This window comes from Chelonoidis abingdonii, chromosome 5, assembly GCF_003597395.2.
Source record: "Chelonoidis abingdonii isolate Lonesome George chromosome 5, CheloAbing_2.0, whole genome shotgun sequence".
NCBI classification, from domain to species: Eukaryota; Metazoa; Chordata; order Testudines; family Testudinidae; genus Chelonoidis; species Chelonoidis abingdonii.
The window spans coordinates 34,807,996-34,825,267 of record NC_133773.1 but is presented as its reverse complement, the minus strand read 5'-3'; the positions used below and the strand labels follow the sequence as shown (position 1 = coordinate 34,825,267).

General features: G+C 42.3%; 1 protein-coding gene across 1 annotated transcript in view; it reads right to left on the bottom strand.

Annotated features, from left to right (window-relative positions):
- LOC116833057 (sodium/hydrogen exchanger 9B2) overlaps positions 1-12,187 on the bottom strand; it is a 28,173-nt gene extending 15,986 nt beyond the window's left edge. The window contains exons 1-5 of the mRNA XM_032794273.2: positions 11,996-12,187; positions 8,394-8,496; positions 7,563-7,743; positions 4,690-4,860; positions 804-946 (exon numbers count right to left, since the gene is read on the bottom strand). Of these exons, the coding sequence (XP_032650164.1) occupies positions 804-946; positions 4,690-4,860; positions 7,563-7,743; positions 8,394-8,486 (588 nt within the window). The 5' untranslated portion in view covers positions 8,487-8,496; positions 11,996-12,187. The remainder of the gene's footprint in view (positions 1-803; positions 947-4,689; positions 4,861-7,562; positions 7,744-8,393; positions 8,497-11,995) is intronic.
- Between the last annotated feature and the right edge of the window lie 5,085 nt (positions 12,188-17,272).

Here is a 17,272-nt window from a genome sequence, read left to right as displayed (position 1 = left end):
GACATACCCTCTACTTCCATTCAAGTGTAGGAACAGGGTAACATCTTATAGCTTGATTTTAGCTGGTCAAGTTGTAAACTAGGCAGGAGCCACCCTTCTTTTCCCCTCTCTTTTATTAGCGCTGGAGATATCAAGTTTCGTAGTGGCTGGAGAAGAGATCATAGAAATATCATGGGAGCTATTATTTATCAGGACTGATGTCAGCTGTCTTTTCACCTAGGGCAGTTGGACTCTTCTTTACAAGAATATTCTCACATAAAACAATAAAAAAATATTACTTGTAGGGTTTTCTTTCATCAGAGTCTCTTATCATAAAGGAGATTCTCTTTTCTTCGGTGTCCTGGTTCCCTGCATTGCATTGTTTATTTTACCTTTTTCTCCCTTTGAATGATCTCTTAGCAGTACAATAGACTTTATAGGAAAACTTACTAAACAAATGGAACGATTTACTCAACTTGGCAAATCAAGATAAAGTGCATTTAACTGAGATGTCCAGCTCACAAAACAGAAATAATTTTATTTATTTATTTAGTGGGAAAAAAAATCACAAAATGGAATGCTCACCAATCCTATGTATCCAGCTGATAGTATACAGATATTCTTAACCTTCACTAATATAAGATCAATATTGGATTGTATTTTAAACAACTTCCAATAGAAACAAGGCTATAAAATGCAAAACTTATGAGATTTAATAATTCGATATTGTATTCATTTCAAGCAAACAGCTGATCAAATATTTTGATACTGTTAGTGGCTTGTTTGTTTGTATGTTTTTACATCAGAAACATTAGATACTGTACCTTTGGATCAAGGCCAAGCCCAGCTCGGACCAAGATAACGGAAAGGGCAATATTTCTCAGTGCTGCAGACCAGTTTGGATTTATCTGGACTATGTCACTGATGAATGGGGTATTTCGGATGAGAAAACCTGCAAGCAACATCCCTAAAAAGAAAGCAAGCAAGTATTTCTTGACTGAGCTGTTGTTATTGTATTTCAGTAACATCTAGAGTGAGATCATAATCTTTTGAGGAAAACTTCAGTGAGAAAATTAGGATCTGCTTTGCTGGGACAGGAACTCTTAAGAATTAGTGATGTACTTGACAGATGTTACTCTATAAGCTGAGAGATTAAAATTGAAATATCAGAAGACAGAAAGCAAAGAAGAAACTGAGTAGGAAAGTAAAAGGTAAAGTTATTGGAAATGATGTGGTTTAACTGACCCATTCCAAACAGGTGGTGGATATAGTGCTATTGGTGACATGTTGGCTGATATGTCTTATATTAAATGTAAATTTGTCATCGACAGTAAACTGAGTGAAATTTTAGTCAGCACATAAATTTAAGAAGTTCTCTCTGAGGTGGTCATAGCTATGTAATTTGATGGCTCTTGCAAAAAATTTTTCTACTTTCCAAGGGAATTAGCAGATCCACTGATTAGCGGTGAGCCTCATCTAGGCCTTGCTGTTATTACCTGCATTACTGCAGTGCCTATAAACTGCTACCAACAATGAGCCCCAGTGTACCAGGTGCTGTACAAACATATAGGCCCTATTTTCACTAAAGATTTTTGTTGTGCTGTAATTCATTTGATTGTTAAGTAACTCAATTTGGTCAACATCACTAAATGAAAATGTAGAAACTCCACAACCAGCTGCTCATGGTCCATTCCACAGCGCAGCCCAGGATTAGAAGCCACATCTCCTGATTCTCAGTCCAGTGCCCTATCCAGTGGATCATACTGCCGCCCTGTCAGTGCGAGTCTTATAACCGTATCTTATGTCCTGCAATCATGTGCTGAGAAATAGGATTAATAAAAGCAAAGAAATCTAAAGTCATGCAGAAGATTGAAATTAAGAAATGAGATACACAAAACAATCAGATGGTCAGCAGGAAGAAACTAATGAAGCCTGATTTAAAACCCTGTTTTTCTTAAACAAGCAAACCCACTGAGCACACATGGTACTGGTGACAGACATCAGAATTAAGACCTGCCATCCAAGTGTAGCCCATTCTAGATTACACAGCCTACCATGAACGCAGGTAGCTTTATGTCTTTTAAAAGAGGCATTTTTTTTTTATAAACAGACAAAAGGAAGCTTCTGCTGCTCATTGGGGCTGGTTTAATTATGTTGATGAGAGAGCTCTCTCCCCTTGGCATAGAGCGGCTACACAAGACATCTTACAGTGTTGGAGATGCATCAATACCCTACCCCCTTCACCTCTCCAATGCTCCTGTAACGTCTCTAGTGTAGGCATAGCCTTTGACAAGTACTCAACAGCGAGCAGCTTCCATTGTTCTCAATCTAAATGGGAGGGGAGCTCATCTGAAAATCTGGCCCATTATCTATCCATGTGCCTAAAGGGAAGTGACTGGGTGTTGACTGAGATCCTTTGAAAATCTCGCCTAAAATATATAATATGTGCAAAAATTAAATCACATATTTTTAAAATTCTTATTAATGCAACATTCACATAGGAGGAACTTCAGTTGTTTGCTCCTATCTTCTGTTTGAGCCGCAAGGAAAATTCAACCTTTTGCAAATGCTTGTTTTGCAGTCTCCAGTTAGATGGTTTTGCTACAAGAAGTGCTTTGTGAAAACGGTATTTTTAAACACAGGCCTGAAATGCCCTATCTTAGGGCCTGAGCCTGCAAACATTTAATTTTGTAGCAGAGTTTAATATTTATCTTATGAAATATAAATCCATAAAGATTTTTTTTGTCAATACTGTGCGCTCATGTTGCTCACAGACTGCCCACTGTGTGCTGACAGGCCTTGGCTATGGCTTTTATTTGACCTGGAACACAGACTACCTGATAGTTACTATTTGTTCTTCTTCCCACGCCCTCTAGGAGAAACAAAGGCAGCATCATGTGCTTCACTGTGACAATTACAGGAGTCTCTGGGCTGGAACACTGACCACAGTTGCTCTGTTTCTTTTGCCATGGTAGGGTCATAGGACCTGCATAACTATGGGGTTCATAGCCCCTTCTTAAGACTATCTCTGTTGCTATACTCCCCTTTAATCTATGCGGGGCTGGCATAAAGACTCTCTTCACACCACAGAGAGGCTCTGCAATATGCCCCCATGTAGGTGATCTGCTGGCAATTGCACCACCCAGCCTCACTGTAAGGGTTAAGTAGTAGGAAGCATCTGCACTGGACTGAATTCCTTCTAAAAGGGATACATCAAAGGCAAGGATGTCCATGATTAAATATAGGTCCTTGTATTTTTATTACGATTTTTCATGTGAAAACAAAGAACATTTAATATTCCCTTCTCCCTCCTTGATTCCTAGATTTTTTCCAGATTTTCCTCAAATACCAGGAACCTTCGGCATGAAGATTGTCAAAAGCATCTCATCAGGCATGTGCTATCCTGCTAATGCTTCTGTTCTTCAGCACTACCCACCTGACAAGTACTTTTGTGCCCAAGTCATAACTTTTGAGCAAAGGAGTAGTTTACAAAAAGTAAGAAGAATTGATATGGTCAGAAACAGTAGCTCAAACTTGCTTTAAAAATAAAAAGGTTTTGACTTTGCAAGTTCACTGTCTAAAGGCTGCTATACCTAATGCTATATGCGACTTCATACAGCATTGCACTTCAGTAATCCTTGTGCAAATTCCAAATCATGGTCAGATCCAATGGGTTTACTTATTATTTTCATAATCTCAGTGGACCAGATTCTGACCTGCTTCTTCATGGTGCTCTGCAACCACTCCCATTTTCTTCACGTAAGAATGGCAAGAGAGCTGATCAGAAAAACATGGACAGCACCATTTTCCAGTAGAAAATGCATTTCTATCAAAACTGAAACACTTCATGAAATTGTGTTGATTTCACCGACATTTAGAAGAAAAAAAAATTCAGACAAAACATCCCATTTCACAACATCTCATTTTTACATTTGGAATGAAATATTTCATTTTTTTGTTTTGAAACCACATTTTGTTTTGAAGTTTTTATTATTCTGTATTACATAAAGGAAAAAAGTCATACTAGAAAGAAGACATTTTGATCAACCCCAAAAGGAATTTTTTCTGGAATTTTGAAATGTTTGGGTTTCATTATAATTTGAAACTAAGACACATTTTGAAATCCTTTGTGACAGGGGATTGTTGAGTCATAGGTAGGAAAATCTGAGTCCAGGTCAGCAACCATGGTGACACGCTTGAGTCAAGACAGACAAAGGGGGAAGAAACAGACTGCTTGGGGGAAGGTGGGAGACAGAGATTCTTAAAATGCTAGAAACTTCCTTTTGAGATACACACGAGACAGCTCAAGAGTAACACTTCTTGCATTATGAATTCATTATTATCCTGTAATCAGGTGGCCTAGGGGTGGGGATCTCAATTACAGTGTCAGAAATCCTACATTCAAATTCCAGGGTAGCCACAGTGGCAGGAATTAACGTTATAGAAGGGACATTAAACCTTGTGCATTACAGGGCTTAACGCCAATCTTTATTTGCGATCAAGATGAGACCTGTGTGTAGGCAGATTACCCCACACTTTCCAGTTGTGGGGTTCTTGCATCGTCCTCTGAAGTATTTGGTATTAGCTACTGTCAGAAGCAGGACACTGGACTAAATGGACATTGGGTCTGATCCTATATTTCAATTCCTATGTTCCTAAGCAAAACTATGCAAGAATAAAAAGAGAAAGAATATATCACACAATACTTACCAAGGAGAGGAGGTAAAGGAGGCAGTGTTGGTATTCTAATGAGCCCAAAAATTTTACCTCCAATTACAGCAAAAAAAAAGAGAAACAGAATTCCAAATATGTTCCCACCCGGAAGACACTCGCTGCCTGTGATGGACCAGACCACAGCCCAGACAAGTATTACTGTTGCAACTAGAAGAAGACAGGAAAAATATATTTAATCATCTCTAAGGAACGGCTTAGTTCACTTCAGATTTACATTTGTAAATGATTTCTTTGGGAGGAAAAGTATTATCTGCTTAATTTTAGAAATAAAACATTTACTTTTAACATCAGTTTAGTTACAATGATCTTTGATGTTCTTTGAGCTGGAGCTCTGACTCTGTTGGTGCTACAATATGACGGTAAGTCACAATAGTGTATGCACTGTACTTGGGCCCTTGGTTTTCAGTTTTTATTTTATTTATTTTTTCCTGGGCGCTACCAGTGTTTATTACCACACCAACAAAAAACAGGTGAAAATCAGTGCAAAAATTATTAATAATTTTTCTGGGTAAATATCGAAGTTTGTTTTGGTGGGTGGAAAGACAGGGGAAAAAAGTATTCAGGAGATTAATGCTTTGAATTCCGTCCATCAGTGGGTTTGCTGAAGAACTAAAACAGAACTCAAAACACGTCACCTCTGAGTTTAAAAAAAACAATATACACCTCTACCTCGGTATAACGCTGTCCTCAGGAGCCAAAAAATCTTACTGCGTTATACGGGAAATCGCGTTATATCAAACTTGCTTTGATCCACCGGAGTGCGCAGCCCCGCCCCCCTAGAGCACTGCTTTACAGCGTTATATCGGGTCACGTTATTCTGAGGTAGAGGTGTATCTCTAATCCCCAAATAAAACTTTTCATATGAATAAACAGTTTACTGTTGTAGCCTTAGACCTATTAGCCTATAGATATTTACATTTAATAATTGAGCTACTCCATTTGCAGCACATACACTCAACTTCATCCTTTTCTTCCTTTTGTTTTTATAAAACTTTCATATACTTCCTTGTGTTCTGAAACATATCCTCATACAGATTTTTCACTTTCTTCCCATTTCAGTATGTCAAATCTTTAGATTGTGATCTGCTAGGCTGACCAGATAGCAAGTGTGAAAAATCAGGACAGGGAGTGAGGGGGAGAGGGAGAATAGGAGCCTATATAAGAAAAATCCCCAAATATCGGGACTGTCCCTATAAAATCGGGGCATCTGGTCACCTTGTGATCTGCTAACAGCTTGAAATGTGTACGTGGTAGGCATGAGATTCATCAGTAAGTTCAGATGTGCAAGCACTGAGGAGCCTGCATGCGCTCCAGTTTGTTTATGGTGTGTATCTTCTAGACTAATACATAACCTTACTTCAACAGGCAACTTTGGATACATACACAGACTAATTTATTATCATAATACATATATCTCATGCAGTGTATTGTATTTTCTAATAAAACAAGTTATTTTATATATATTTGAATGATACAAAAGTAGGGTAAAAACTGGAAACAACTGAATAATACTTTTTGTAAAACTTGGGAATTTTTTGGTAAAAATCAGTTCAAACTGAAAACGAAGGGGCTTAACTGTACTGCAAGGTGCTGAGCAAGCAAATGTCCCCAGTACAGTGAAGCACTTAAGCATGTGCTTAAATGTAAGCAGGTGAGTAATCCTATTAACACACATCTTGGCTGCATTGTGAAGTCTTCAGCTGTTTGAGGAATGCACCAGTAATCTACTGCACACTCTGGCCTGGCTTATTGCTGTTAGTTTTCAAAGTTTCATTTTGAAAGAACAGAAGAAAATTGCAGCTGGGTAGATTTATACACTGTATTCTTCCACTATGAAAACAATCCCTAGCAAAGGGGCATGCACAGAGGGTCTCCACACAACCTAGTGCAGAGCAGAGAGTTTCCCCTGATACAAGCAGGGAAAATGCAGATATTTCATAACCTGAAGGTATCTTGTTCTTCCAGGCTCGCAGCTCTGGTCCTGCAATCAGCCAAGGAGAGCAAGCAAGGATGGACACAAATAGAAGACGGAAGAGAAAAAAACCCCCAGAATGATCCATCCTTGCCCTCTTGCACCATAGCCCCACATCCATAGAAGGGAGTTACTGCATTTTAGAGTTGGAGCTTTTCTTCTGGTGACAAGGCCCAGGCAGCCAGGAGAGGGAGGCAGCAGGGTAAGAAATGTACTAGCCTGTGAATCCAGAGGGGCAGAGCATAGGATAGAAGGTTCTCACACCCATATGAGTGCCTTCACTTGGGAAGCTCTGCAATCCTTGGCCAGCCCTGAGTTTTCATCTTGGACTTCCACAACAGGCCAACCTTCCTACTGAATGAGTTGATCTGCTTTGGGGCCAGGCTCCTAAGCTTGCAGAATCTTAGGTATGTAGCGCTGGACTGAGACGTAAGTAACAGAAGAAGGTTCTTCTGCAGAGTAGTGTATTCATGACCTAATTTCAATACAAGCCATTTATTTTGCCAGAAAAGTAATGATTTATAATCTTCTTTAGAGTTCATTTGTGGGTGAGAACATTCAAACAGGCTGAAGAGCTCACACTTCTGATCAAAACAATTTCTAATAGGAAGATAAGCCAGCTGATGAGACAGAAGGAGCTGGAGGTGGGGGTTGGAGTGGGGCAGAAAAGACACTAAAAATGCAAGTCCTTGTTCTACATCAAAACTCTCCCATCAGTGCACCTAAAGATTTGCCTGGCAGGTCAAAAGTAACAGTCGCTTCATGGTTCTTTACTGTTTACAGAAAAGCTGTCAGCTATCACATCTAGAAAACGAAACGGTGTATATACTCACACGTCAAAGAATTGAACATTTTGCATTGCCTGTCCCATACATACCATTTGTCACTGTTCGGGCAAGGAGGCCTTGAGGAGGACAAGCAAATATTTGCCTCAGTTTCCTTGGAGGCTTTGACTCTGACAGTGGTTTCTGAAGTTGCCTTGCACAATTGTGCAACAGAGCAGTTTCTTCCGTTTGTGCATTTCCATCTGTACCTTTGCAGTTGAAGACAGTTACCTCCTGAGTTCAAAACAATAAGCTTTCTCTGAAACAGCATTATGTATGTTTGCAATAAGCTACCCGAGAGCTATGTTTACTCTAATATTGCTAACTGTAGGTCAGGGGGCTCCTTGATATATTTTTGCATAGTATGGAGCCCAGTTTAAGAGAGATTTGCTTGTGGACCAGCTGCCCTGTCTTATTCGCATAACATCTCTGTGCAACTACAGCAATTTACTACATGGAAAAACATCACTGGGAGTGTATGTCATACTTTCAAGCTGTTTTTTAATACAATTCAGCAGCTGAAAACAAGTAAGAGACAGCAGTTGCTGCCCAGTGAACTGCCTGTGGTTCACTGTTTGAGAATAACTGCAGTAATCTTAACTCCACCTGAAAAATTTTTGTGCGGGTGCTGGGTCTTTGTAATATTTAAACTAATTCACTCGACACTTGAAACTGAAGTCAGGACTGATTTCAGGCAGCTAAACCCACAAAGGAAACACTTTATAGAATACACAGTAAATGTAAGAAAGGCCCAAACTGAGGGGGTACAAATTCCCCTTGTAAAACTAATTTCCTTCAATATTTTAATGAAGCTGGAGAAAGGAGAGCTGCCCTCGGTAACCCTGTACTAGGAGAGGCCTGAATACAGATACAAATGCAATTACCTGAGTTTTCTGATTCATGGGAATAGTGCCATTTCCCACCTCTGTAGACAGCTCTGGATCTTCACTGTCCTTCACAATATCCTCCTTCACCATGGTGACAAACCTACAATAAAAAAAATAAACAAAGGTTTTGAAGAATAAGCAGAAGCAAATCAGACACGTATATTTGCCTGTTTCAAGACTTTTTTAAAGTCATATTTCTTTCTTTTCCCGTACAAAAGAGAAAGTCTCATAGACATCAACTGTACATTACATGTTAGAAAGTATGTAATGAAGTTTTTTGTGTGCATGCCCATCTAGTTTATATCTATTTATTTTGTTAAAAAAACCTACGTTAGAAGAACATTGTTGAAGTTGCAAAGTCAAGAACTCAGAAGTGGGAAAAGTCAGAACTATGTTTGTCTGTGCAACCTTAAATCATCCCCCTTGTGTGTATGATTCCGATAAGTAATTTTTTCCCCCTCACAAGAGCAACAGGAGGAAGAGAATCAGATTTTCCCATGTCCTATCTGGACTTCTAGTTCTGCATGAATCATGAGCATATGATGCAGGAGGCTCAATGTGTCCTGCAAACATGTGCAGTGCAACTGGAGCTTTCAGAAAGTTAAAAAATCAAGCAAACAATTTTTAATAATGCACAGATACAAATGGTGCTTTTCCACAGCCTAAAACTTGGCCAAATTTAGGTTGTATTTCAAGGGGGTAGTGAAAGGAACTTCTGCCAACTGCTAAGTTCCTATCCCAAACCACGTCAGAGCTATTTAACAAAAATGTCCTTAAGAATGACAGAAACCCATTTGAATTAAGATCTCAAATATCTATTGATCTGTCTGGGTTTTTATATTGTCCTCATCAAATGTGGCATCTGAGCATCTTGGTACAGTAGTTAACTAATTACCAACAACCAGCCTGCAGAATTCCTTAATTTTCGGCAGCACTCGTTTTATTAAGCATGTGATCTCATGCACCTCTCGGAACAGCCACCATCAACAAGCTGGCACAGTTGGCTTTTGTGGCGGGTGGAACATTCCATTAGAATGTTCTCTCCTTCAAAACAAACAACAAAAAGAGGCCAAGGACTCTGACAGGCACAACGAGAATTCTCCCAGTGCTTTCAACAAAAACGGACGGTTCACAATAATCTTCTCCGCTCTCTAAGTCTGTGCTGGTATCTTGATATCTTCTCCCTTCGCGCACCTCAACCCAAGGAGTGGGTGGGAGGGTGTCTCTGCATCACTGATGGAATGCAGTGGATATCATCACCCTATTCCAACCATCAGTGTCCCACATCTCCTTACAGCCAGTCTGTCAGGGCTGCTCCTTAATCACTTGGGAAGAATTCCAGTTCAGCTAAGCAGCACATTCCCTCCCTTCTCAGAGGCTGAAGACACTTGCCTCCGGGGTCGTTTGATCCCTTGCAATCCCAGAGAAGGAGAAGACAAACTCAGGTCAGCATAAATGTGTGCCGATTTGCACTGTGTTTTAGGGTAAAGATGGGAGTGTGATGGAGCATGACTCTTCCATTGCACCCCATGTGAAGCCCAAGTCCTGCCAGAGAACCTTTTCCAATGAAGTGGGAGACCTATCACAGAGCTCTGATCCCCTCTTTTACACTCCACTCCCTGGTGAGGTTCTGTGGGCTGAAGTCTCTTTCTACTTAGCCCTTAAACACGGATGTATTAATTAAAAGTCCAATCCTGATCCCACTGAAGTTAGTGAGAGATACGTCAGGACATTCACTGAAAGCAAAATCAGGCTCTAATGCACATTTACTCTATTTTCAGTTATCTAAACCAATGGGCGTTTCACACATATCTGAAGATAAGGTTTGAATCAAACTGTTTGCTGACATTGCTCTCCAGCCCACTGAAACTGTACACACTCTCTTTTAATGGCTACTTTTTCTGCACTTCAGCCCTTTGGGCGTGAATGGCAGCTTCCGGAAATCTATCAAATCATTTTGGTTGAATTTCTGTCTTAGTACAAGTGCCATCCAACTCAAAACTTTGGCTGGGTTGGAATGCAGACCTTTAAGCCAAAAATTGGCCTTCCTCATGCTACAATTCTATACATGAGTTTGTAACTTCCAGAATTATCCATCAAATCTCATTTGTAATGCTGACAAACCTGGAAAGACTGACTTGGTGAACAAAGACAGATTGTTCCATTGCTTTATTAGAAAATTGGGTGTTTTTGTTGAACTAGTCAAATAGGAAAGTTACTTTAAAAGGCAGCAAAGATATATCTGAAAATATATGCAGTTTTTATATGTCTTAAAATAAAAACATTTTTGCTGCATCTCTGTTTTCTGTTTTTTCCATATTAACCCCACCAAGCCATCTTTTTTTCAGTTTAGGAGGCCAGCTTCCTCCAGCATCAACATTTGTGCCACTTTCTTTGGTCTCTGTTTGTAGAGCTGAGTTGTTGTGGACTCTTTGCATACATGATGGTTCTGTTTTTATTCTTAAGATATATTGGGTGAAATATTAGCCCCACTGAAGTCAAAGGCAAAACTTCCATTGATTTAAATGGTGCTAGGATTTAATCCACTATCTTTAATGTTAAATTACATACTATTAAGTAATAGCATTTTTGGAAATAGGTAAACTTTACTAATTCCTCCCCTCTCCTCCTCTTTGATAATTTGCACCATCTTTCTTCAGTGATGGAATTGTCTAATATTGCAGTTTTCCCCTAAGGGTGCTTAAAGACTCTGAATTCAAAGAGAAAAGACGACATTGGTACTATGATTAAGGCTTCAACCCAGCAAGGTGGGTTGTATGCACGGGCTCCTGACTCCACGGCAACCCTGTGCACTTTGCAGGAGCAGAACTTAAGTTATTATTGGACAACAGGTAGGTGCCCTAACTAACATTAACAGATGACCCCAGGTCAGTTTCCAATAGACAGGAGTCCATCTGACAAGGACTCTGTTACAACATGCCATGCCCACAGTGGTCTCAGGGGAGAAGCCAAGGATTGATGGGACAAGGAGATTGAATTACTACTTAGAAGTGATCCCTCCAAAGTGGAACTGAGGCACAATGGATAGAAGTCCTCAGGCTCCCTGGCTCTCAGTCCAGTAACATTAAGAATAAGCCATTCCCTAGTATGGAGGAACAATTTCAAAACCAAACTAGGCTTCTTCAATTCAGCCCCAGGCAAGCTGAATGAACGCGCCATTGTCAGAAATCACCGAAGCAGGATCCATGCACACACTGTGTCCTGAATCTTTGACAGCAACACCCTTCTGAGCCAGTCCCCCTCTGGAATATACATTTCCCCTGGGGAGAGTCGTACAATCCCAGCATTTCACTCGGGAAGGGGGAAGAGACGGAGGGATGGTTGCCCCAGACAGCCAGGGCGTGTTTTCCCAGCTCTGCTGCCCTGGTGACTGCCCACCTCCCTCCCCTGGCCGCTGTCAACAAAGAGAAAGGACCAGACAAGTAACAGCGATGAACCTGCCTTGATCATTGCCGGAATAAAATCCCAACCAGTCCCGGAGAAGGCAGCCGGGCAAAGCACCATCCCAGCAGCCCTGCACGTGGGTTGACCCGGGTACCCCCCATTCAGCCGCAGGGCACCCAGCTGCAAACACCTACCTGGGCCCCGCAGCAGGTCCTGCCGCGCCGCGCACCGATCCCGGGGCAGCCCACGCAGGCTGGACTGGCTGTGCAGCGAGGGGCCGGGCGCACGATGCTCCTCACCGGCCGCGGATCCTCCTCCTCCCCCTCCCCGCTGCGGAGGACCAGCCAACAGGACACGTGGGGGTGGAGAGGGAGGAGGAGACCCAGAGCTGCAGCCTTCGGTACCTGGAGCCCCCTCCCGCTGCAGAGAGGCAGGACTGGTCGGCTAACGGGCCCTGCCTAGCCGCGCCCGGAAGAGGAGGAGACAAGGCAGCAGAAGGGTGAGGGTGGATGATAGCTGCTAGGCGGGTCAGGTTTGCTGAAGCAGCAGAGCCGTCCTGCCCCCGCAACATCCTACCGGGACAAGCAGCTGGAGGGGAGGCTGGGTTTTCTCTCACCCAGGAAACCAGTGCAGCAGGTTTTCCCGCCCTGTGTCTGCTGGAATGGGAGTCAGGTCTCTGGGGGGGATGCACGGGAAATGCACATAATCCCACATGCTTACAGTACAGCATTCTTGGGGGTGGTGTGCTAAGTCTAAAGAAAGGGAGGAAGCAAGGGGGGAGAAGCGATGGAGTGTCTGTGTCACAGTGTGAATGCATGAGAATGAAATAACTGCACTTTTGTTGTGCTTCCCAGCAAAGGATCTCAAAACACTTTACAAAGGCCTGGTCTACACTACGCGTTTAAATCGATTTAAACGGCGTTAAATCGATTTAATGCTGTACCCGTCCACACTACAACGCTCTTTATATCGATATAAAGAGCACTTTATATCGATTTCTGTACTCCTCCCAGACGAGAGGAGTAGTGCTAAAATCGATATAAACATATCGGATTAGGGTTAGCGTGGACGGAAATCGACGTTATTGGCCTCCGGGCGGTATCCCACAGTGCACCACTGACCGCTCTGGACAGCAATCTGAACTCGGATGCAGGGGCAAGGTTAAACAGAAAAGCCGGCAAACTTTTGGAATTACATGGTTATGATTTATGCACCAGAGGTGGAGTCTGAGCGCGACAACGGGTGGCGTGCTAGCAGATATCTAATCCAAAAGAGCTTCCAGCATGGCGACGGGGGATCTGATCTGACTCGCTTTTGGGAGACAAATCTGTTGTCTCGAGAGCTACCGTTAACACGATCCGAAATCAAAAGTGTTGAAAAATCTCCGAAAAGGCGGTGTACACGTGTGCAATGACAAGCGTAACGGAAAGCCAAAGATTAAAATGGACGCTCATGGAGGGAGGAGGAGGAGGGGTCAGCGTGGCACCTAGCTATCCCATAGTCACAGCGTCTTCTGAAAGTTTTGCATCTCTGGCTGAGTCCAATGGTTGTACGGTTCAAAACCAGTGGCGGCGCGTGGTTCAAGGGATAATAGCTCCTCAAGTTTCTTTCCCGCCGCAACGTGAAAGAAAAAGGGAAGAATCATTTTCTTTGATTCTTTCAATGCCAATACCCTATGTGTACTGAATGTGCTGTTAAGTCGATGCTGCGCAGTGAAGTGAGTATCTGCTCTCTCCTCCCGGTGGTTAGCCGGTGCAATCAGGTACGGATCTGTCCTCATGAACCCTGAGTGCTTCAATGATGCTTTTAACTGAATATGGGGGCGCCTGGGTAAAAACAGGTGATGCATTCCTGGTCACTCCCAGTAGATGGACAGACAGACCTAGTAACCGTCTTCATATGTCACTGGGGGCTGAGTTTAATCGCCCTCCTTTCTGTTGTAGAAGATTCTGTATGCTGGACTGTCATGCAGGGATCCTGGCTCTCTCCGCGGCTCGCGTTATTGGTCTGCCTGGACGTGTCATAGCCGGGAGCTGCTCCCCTATTATCTCGTAAATGTCTTGTTTCTTATTCCTGCATTCTGTTATATTCATGACAATGGGGGCACCTGCACGGGCTGCCCAGGATTGGGGAGGTGGAAGCACGGGGGTTTGTTGAAGGGACCTGTAATATGGACATGGAGCAGCGTGTGCTCTGATAGCCTGGTTCGCTAGGTTCATTGCCTTATTTTAGGCAGATCTGCTATTTTTTAGAATACATACGGGGGATTTGATCGGATGGGTCATCCATTTTGGGTTTTCCCCGCGTGATCTCGAGGGGACTCCTGTGGCACGGACAGTACGGAGGGAGAACTACCGTTTCTTGCAGTACCGTTGTGGCAGTCGACGGTACGCGATGGTACATCTCATGCTCTTCATGGCAAAAGCAATGAATGCTGCTGGTGTAGACGCTGGAAGTACGCCTCATGTCCGCGCATTTAGTAACATACGGTGCCGGAAAAAAAAAGCTTGAACGGGCTCCGATGGTTGCCGGTGCTGGGTATTCTGCCGTCAATCAGGAAAAGAGTAATTGCGAAGAGAATTGTTTAGTGTTTATTTCCGGAGGAAGATGACTGACGACATTTACCAGACCCCCGACAATGATTCCAGATTCCAAGGGGGGGAGTGAGGATGGGACTTGGATAGCGACAGATAGCTACCCACAATGCAACGCTTCAGAAATCGACGCTAGCCTCGGACCATGGACGCACAACGCCGAATTACTGGGTCTAGTGTGGCCGCGTGAAATCGAATTTATAATATCAGTTTTATTAAACCGATTTTAGCTAATTCGATATGATCGCGAAGTGTAGACGTAGCCGGAGACTGGCTAACAGAATCTCCCCTCCCCTCTGGGTGCTGTACAGATGAAAGAATGAGACACAGGAGTTCTGTGACTTTCTCAAAATCGCATGGCAAATTTGGTGTCAAATAGCTGGGAAACTCAGAGCTAGATTTAAAAAAGAAAATAGGTTATCACAGTGCTGTTAGTCATCCTCATGGAAAAATTAAGGCAGGTCACACATTTTCTGTCACCACTGATTTTTGCTTAAAGTTTTCCATGGAAAGCATCTGGTTAACATAGAACATTTCGACTCGTCAATTTGGGGTCCAAACTTCTTGGTTTTTTTTTTGATGGAAAATCAAAATTTTCCATGGGGGAAAATTTTCTGCATAGCTCCATCAAAATACAAACATAGCTCAGGTTTAAGGGGTGAATTTTGGAATAGGAGTGCTCTCATGTAAGCCTCTTAGAAAACTCCAGATTTCATAATACATTATGTGAATAAGTAAATGAATAACTTATCTGTAAAAGGCCCCATCTACACGACGCATGAAAATCGATTTTAGATACGCAATTTCAGCTACGAGAATAGCGTAGCTGAAATCGAATATCTAAAATCGAGTTACTCACCCGTCTTCACCGCGCCGAATCGATGTGCGCGGCTCGCCATGTCGAATCCGGAACTCCGTTTGTTTTGGTGGAGTTCCAGAATCGATGTAAGCGCGCTCTGGGTTCGATATATCCCCATCTAGATGAGACGCGATATATCGAACGCCGAGCTTTCGATTTTAACGCACCGAAATGGCGCGTCGTATAGACGTGGCCAAAGATACTTCTAGCAAAGGCAAGGGACTGGGACTATCTGGATACCATTCCAAGCTCTGCTACCAGGTTCTCATGTGACCACTCTCTCTACCTCAGTTCATCATTGGTCAAATGGGGATACTACTACTTCTCTACCTCACAGGAGTGTTGCCAGGATAAATTCATTAACATGCAGCTGGTTTCAGCTACTACCAACACCAGGTGGCCTAAGGACATTGACTGATAACTAGAAAAGTTCAATAATCTCTGGATTTGTCAACAGAAAAAAAACTAACACCAAACTTAATTTTTTTATTTTCAGAAAGGGCAATATGAGCCTCCACACCGCTGAGCTAAAACAGGAAGCTCTCTCCTCTTCTCACACAATATGCCATGACAGCTATCGCAGCACAAGGACTTTGGCCTTGATGATAAATTCATAAAAAGGTGGAAACGCTATTTTGCCATGATGAATTTGCAACATTTGGGTTCAGATCAGTGAAGTCTAACCACGCCACTTTGGTCTAGGTTGTTTTTTTGCCCTAATTTTACCCCCTTAAGAGGTCCCTTTAATTGGAGATGGGAGGGAAATCTGTCAAAAATCCATGTCATCTGTATCCTATACACAGTACACACACAAGCCAGTGGGGTTGTTTTGTGTCAAATATTTCAAATAGCTTCTGTGCAGAAGATCAACCACGATTATAGAAAGTACAAACTTCCTTTCTCCCTTGCCCCCCCTCCCGACTAAGCATTACCTATTTTCCCAACTAGGTGAAAGATCAAATGGTACATTACTGCAGTACTTCCCTTTGGCAACCATTCCTACCTTAATGCAGGTATGATTCCCTGTGTAGAAGTCCCTTCCCACCAAATTCCCAGTCAAAATACTAAGTTTTTTGAGACAGTCGTCTTTACACACTGCCAGCCGGCAGTATGCAGGGGAACTATCCGAGTCTTAATGACTTTGAAGAATCTAACCTTAAAATTTAAGGGGAAAAAACATCAAGTGAATTTAGTGCTTATAAAAGATGCCACTTCAACATCCTGAATTTCTCTGACTTTAATTGGACCTGCACATTGCTTGGCACCTTTCAAAAATCACGTCTTATTTTGGTGCATGAGCAAAGATTCAAAGGAGATTTAGGCAATCACCAAATACACATACCCACACCTTCCCATACCTTCGCCCCCGACAGATGTGTCTCTATGCATGACCATGCTTTCTGGAGATGACTGTTCAAAAATTTGCAGCAGCAATTTTTCTTTAATAGTTACAGAGCAATTATTTCTTAAGCAGCCACATTTATACGCATTGATTGATGTTCTTAGCTGTAGTGTAATAGTGTCATAGCATGGTAGATTTTTTTTTTTTTTTTACTTCGATTATAAGTGCTTTGGGGCAGAGAGTATCTTTTTGTTCTGTGTTTGTACAGCACCTAGCACAGTGGGGTCCTGGTCCAGAACTAGTGCTCTCCCCATGCAAATCATAATAAATAATAACTCAGTTACAATGGAATGAGTGTCGTTTCTGCAGTGTGACTGAACTGGCTGTTTTTAGTCGTGTTTTACCATGCATTCCACTGGCTTTTATAACCAAGGACATTTCATGCCAGTAGGTTCAAGCACTAGAAAACTTAACTTGGCGTAACACATCCGTTTTTTACCCTTGACAATATCTCCATGATCAGTGGCAGAATCAGTTACTCCAACCTTTAGTCCTTGTACAACTCACTCAGTGTGATCACTAAATTGTACAAGCAAATTTACCGCACTGAGTTTTGTTGTTTTTCTTTCTAAATATATTAACACAAAGCTCTGCCATTGCATAGTAATATGGCTGT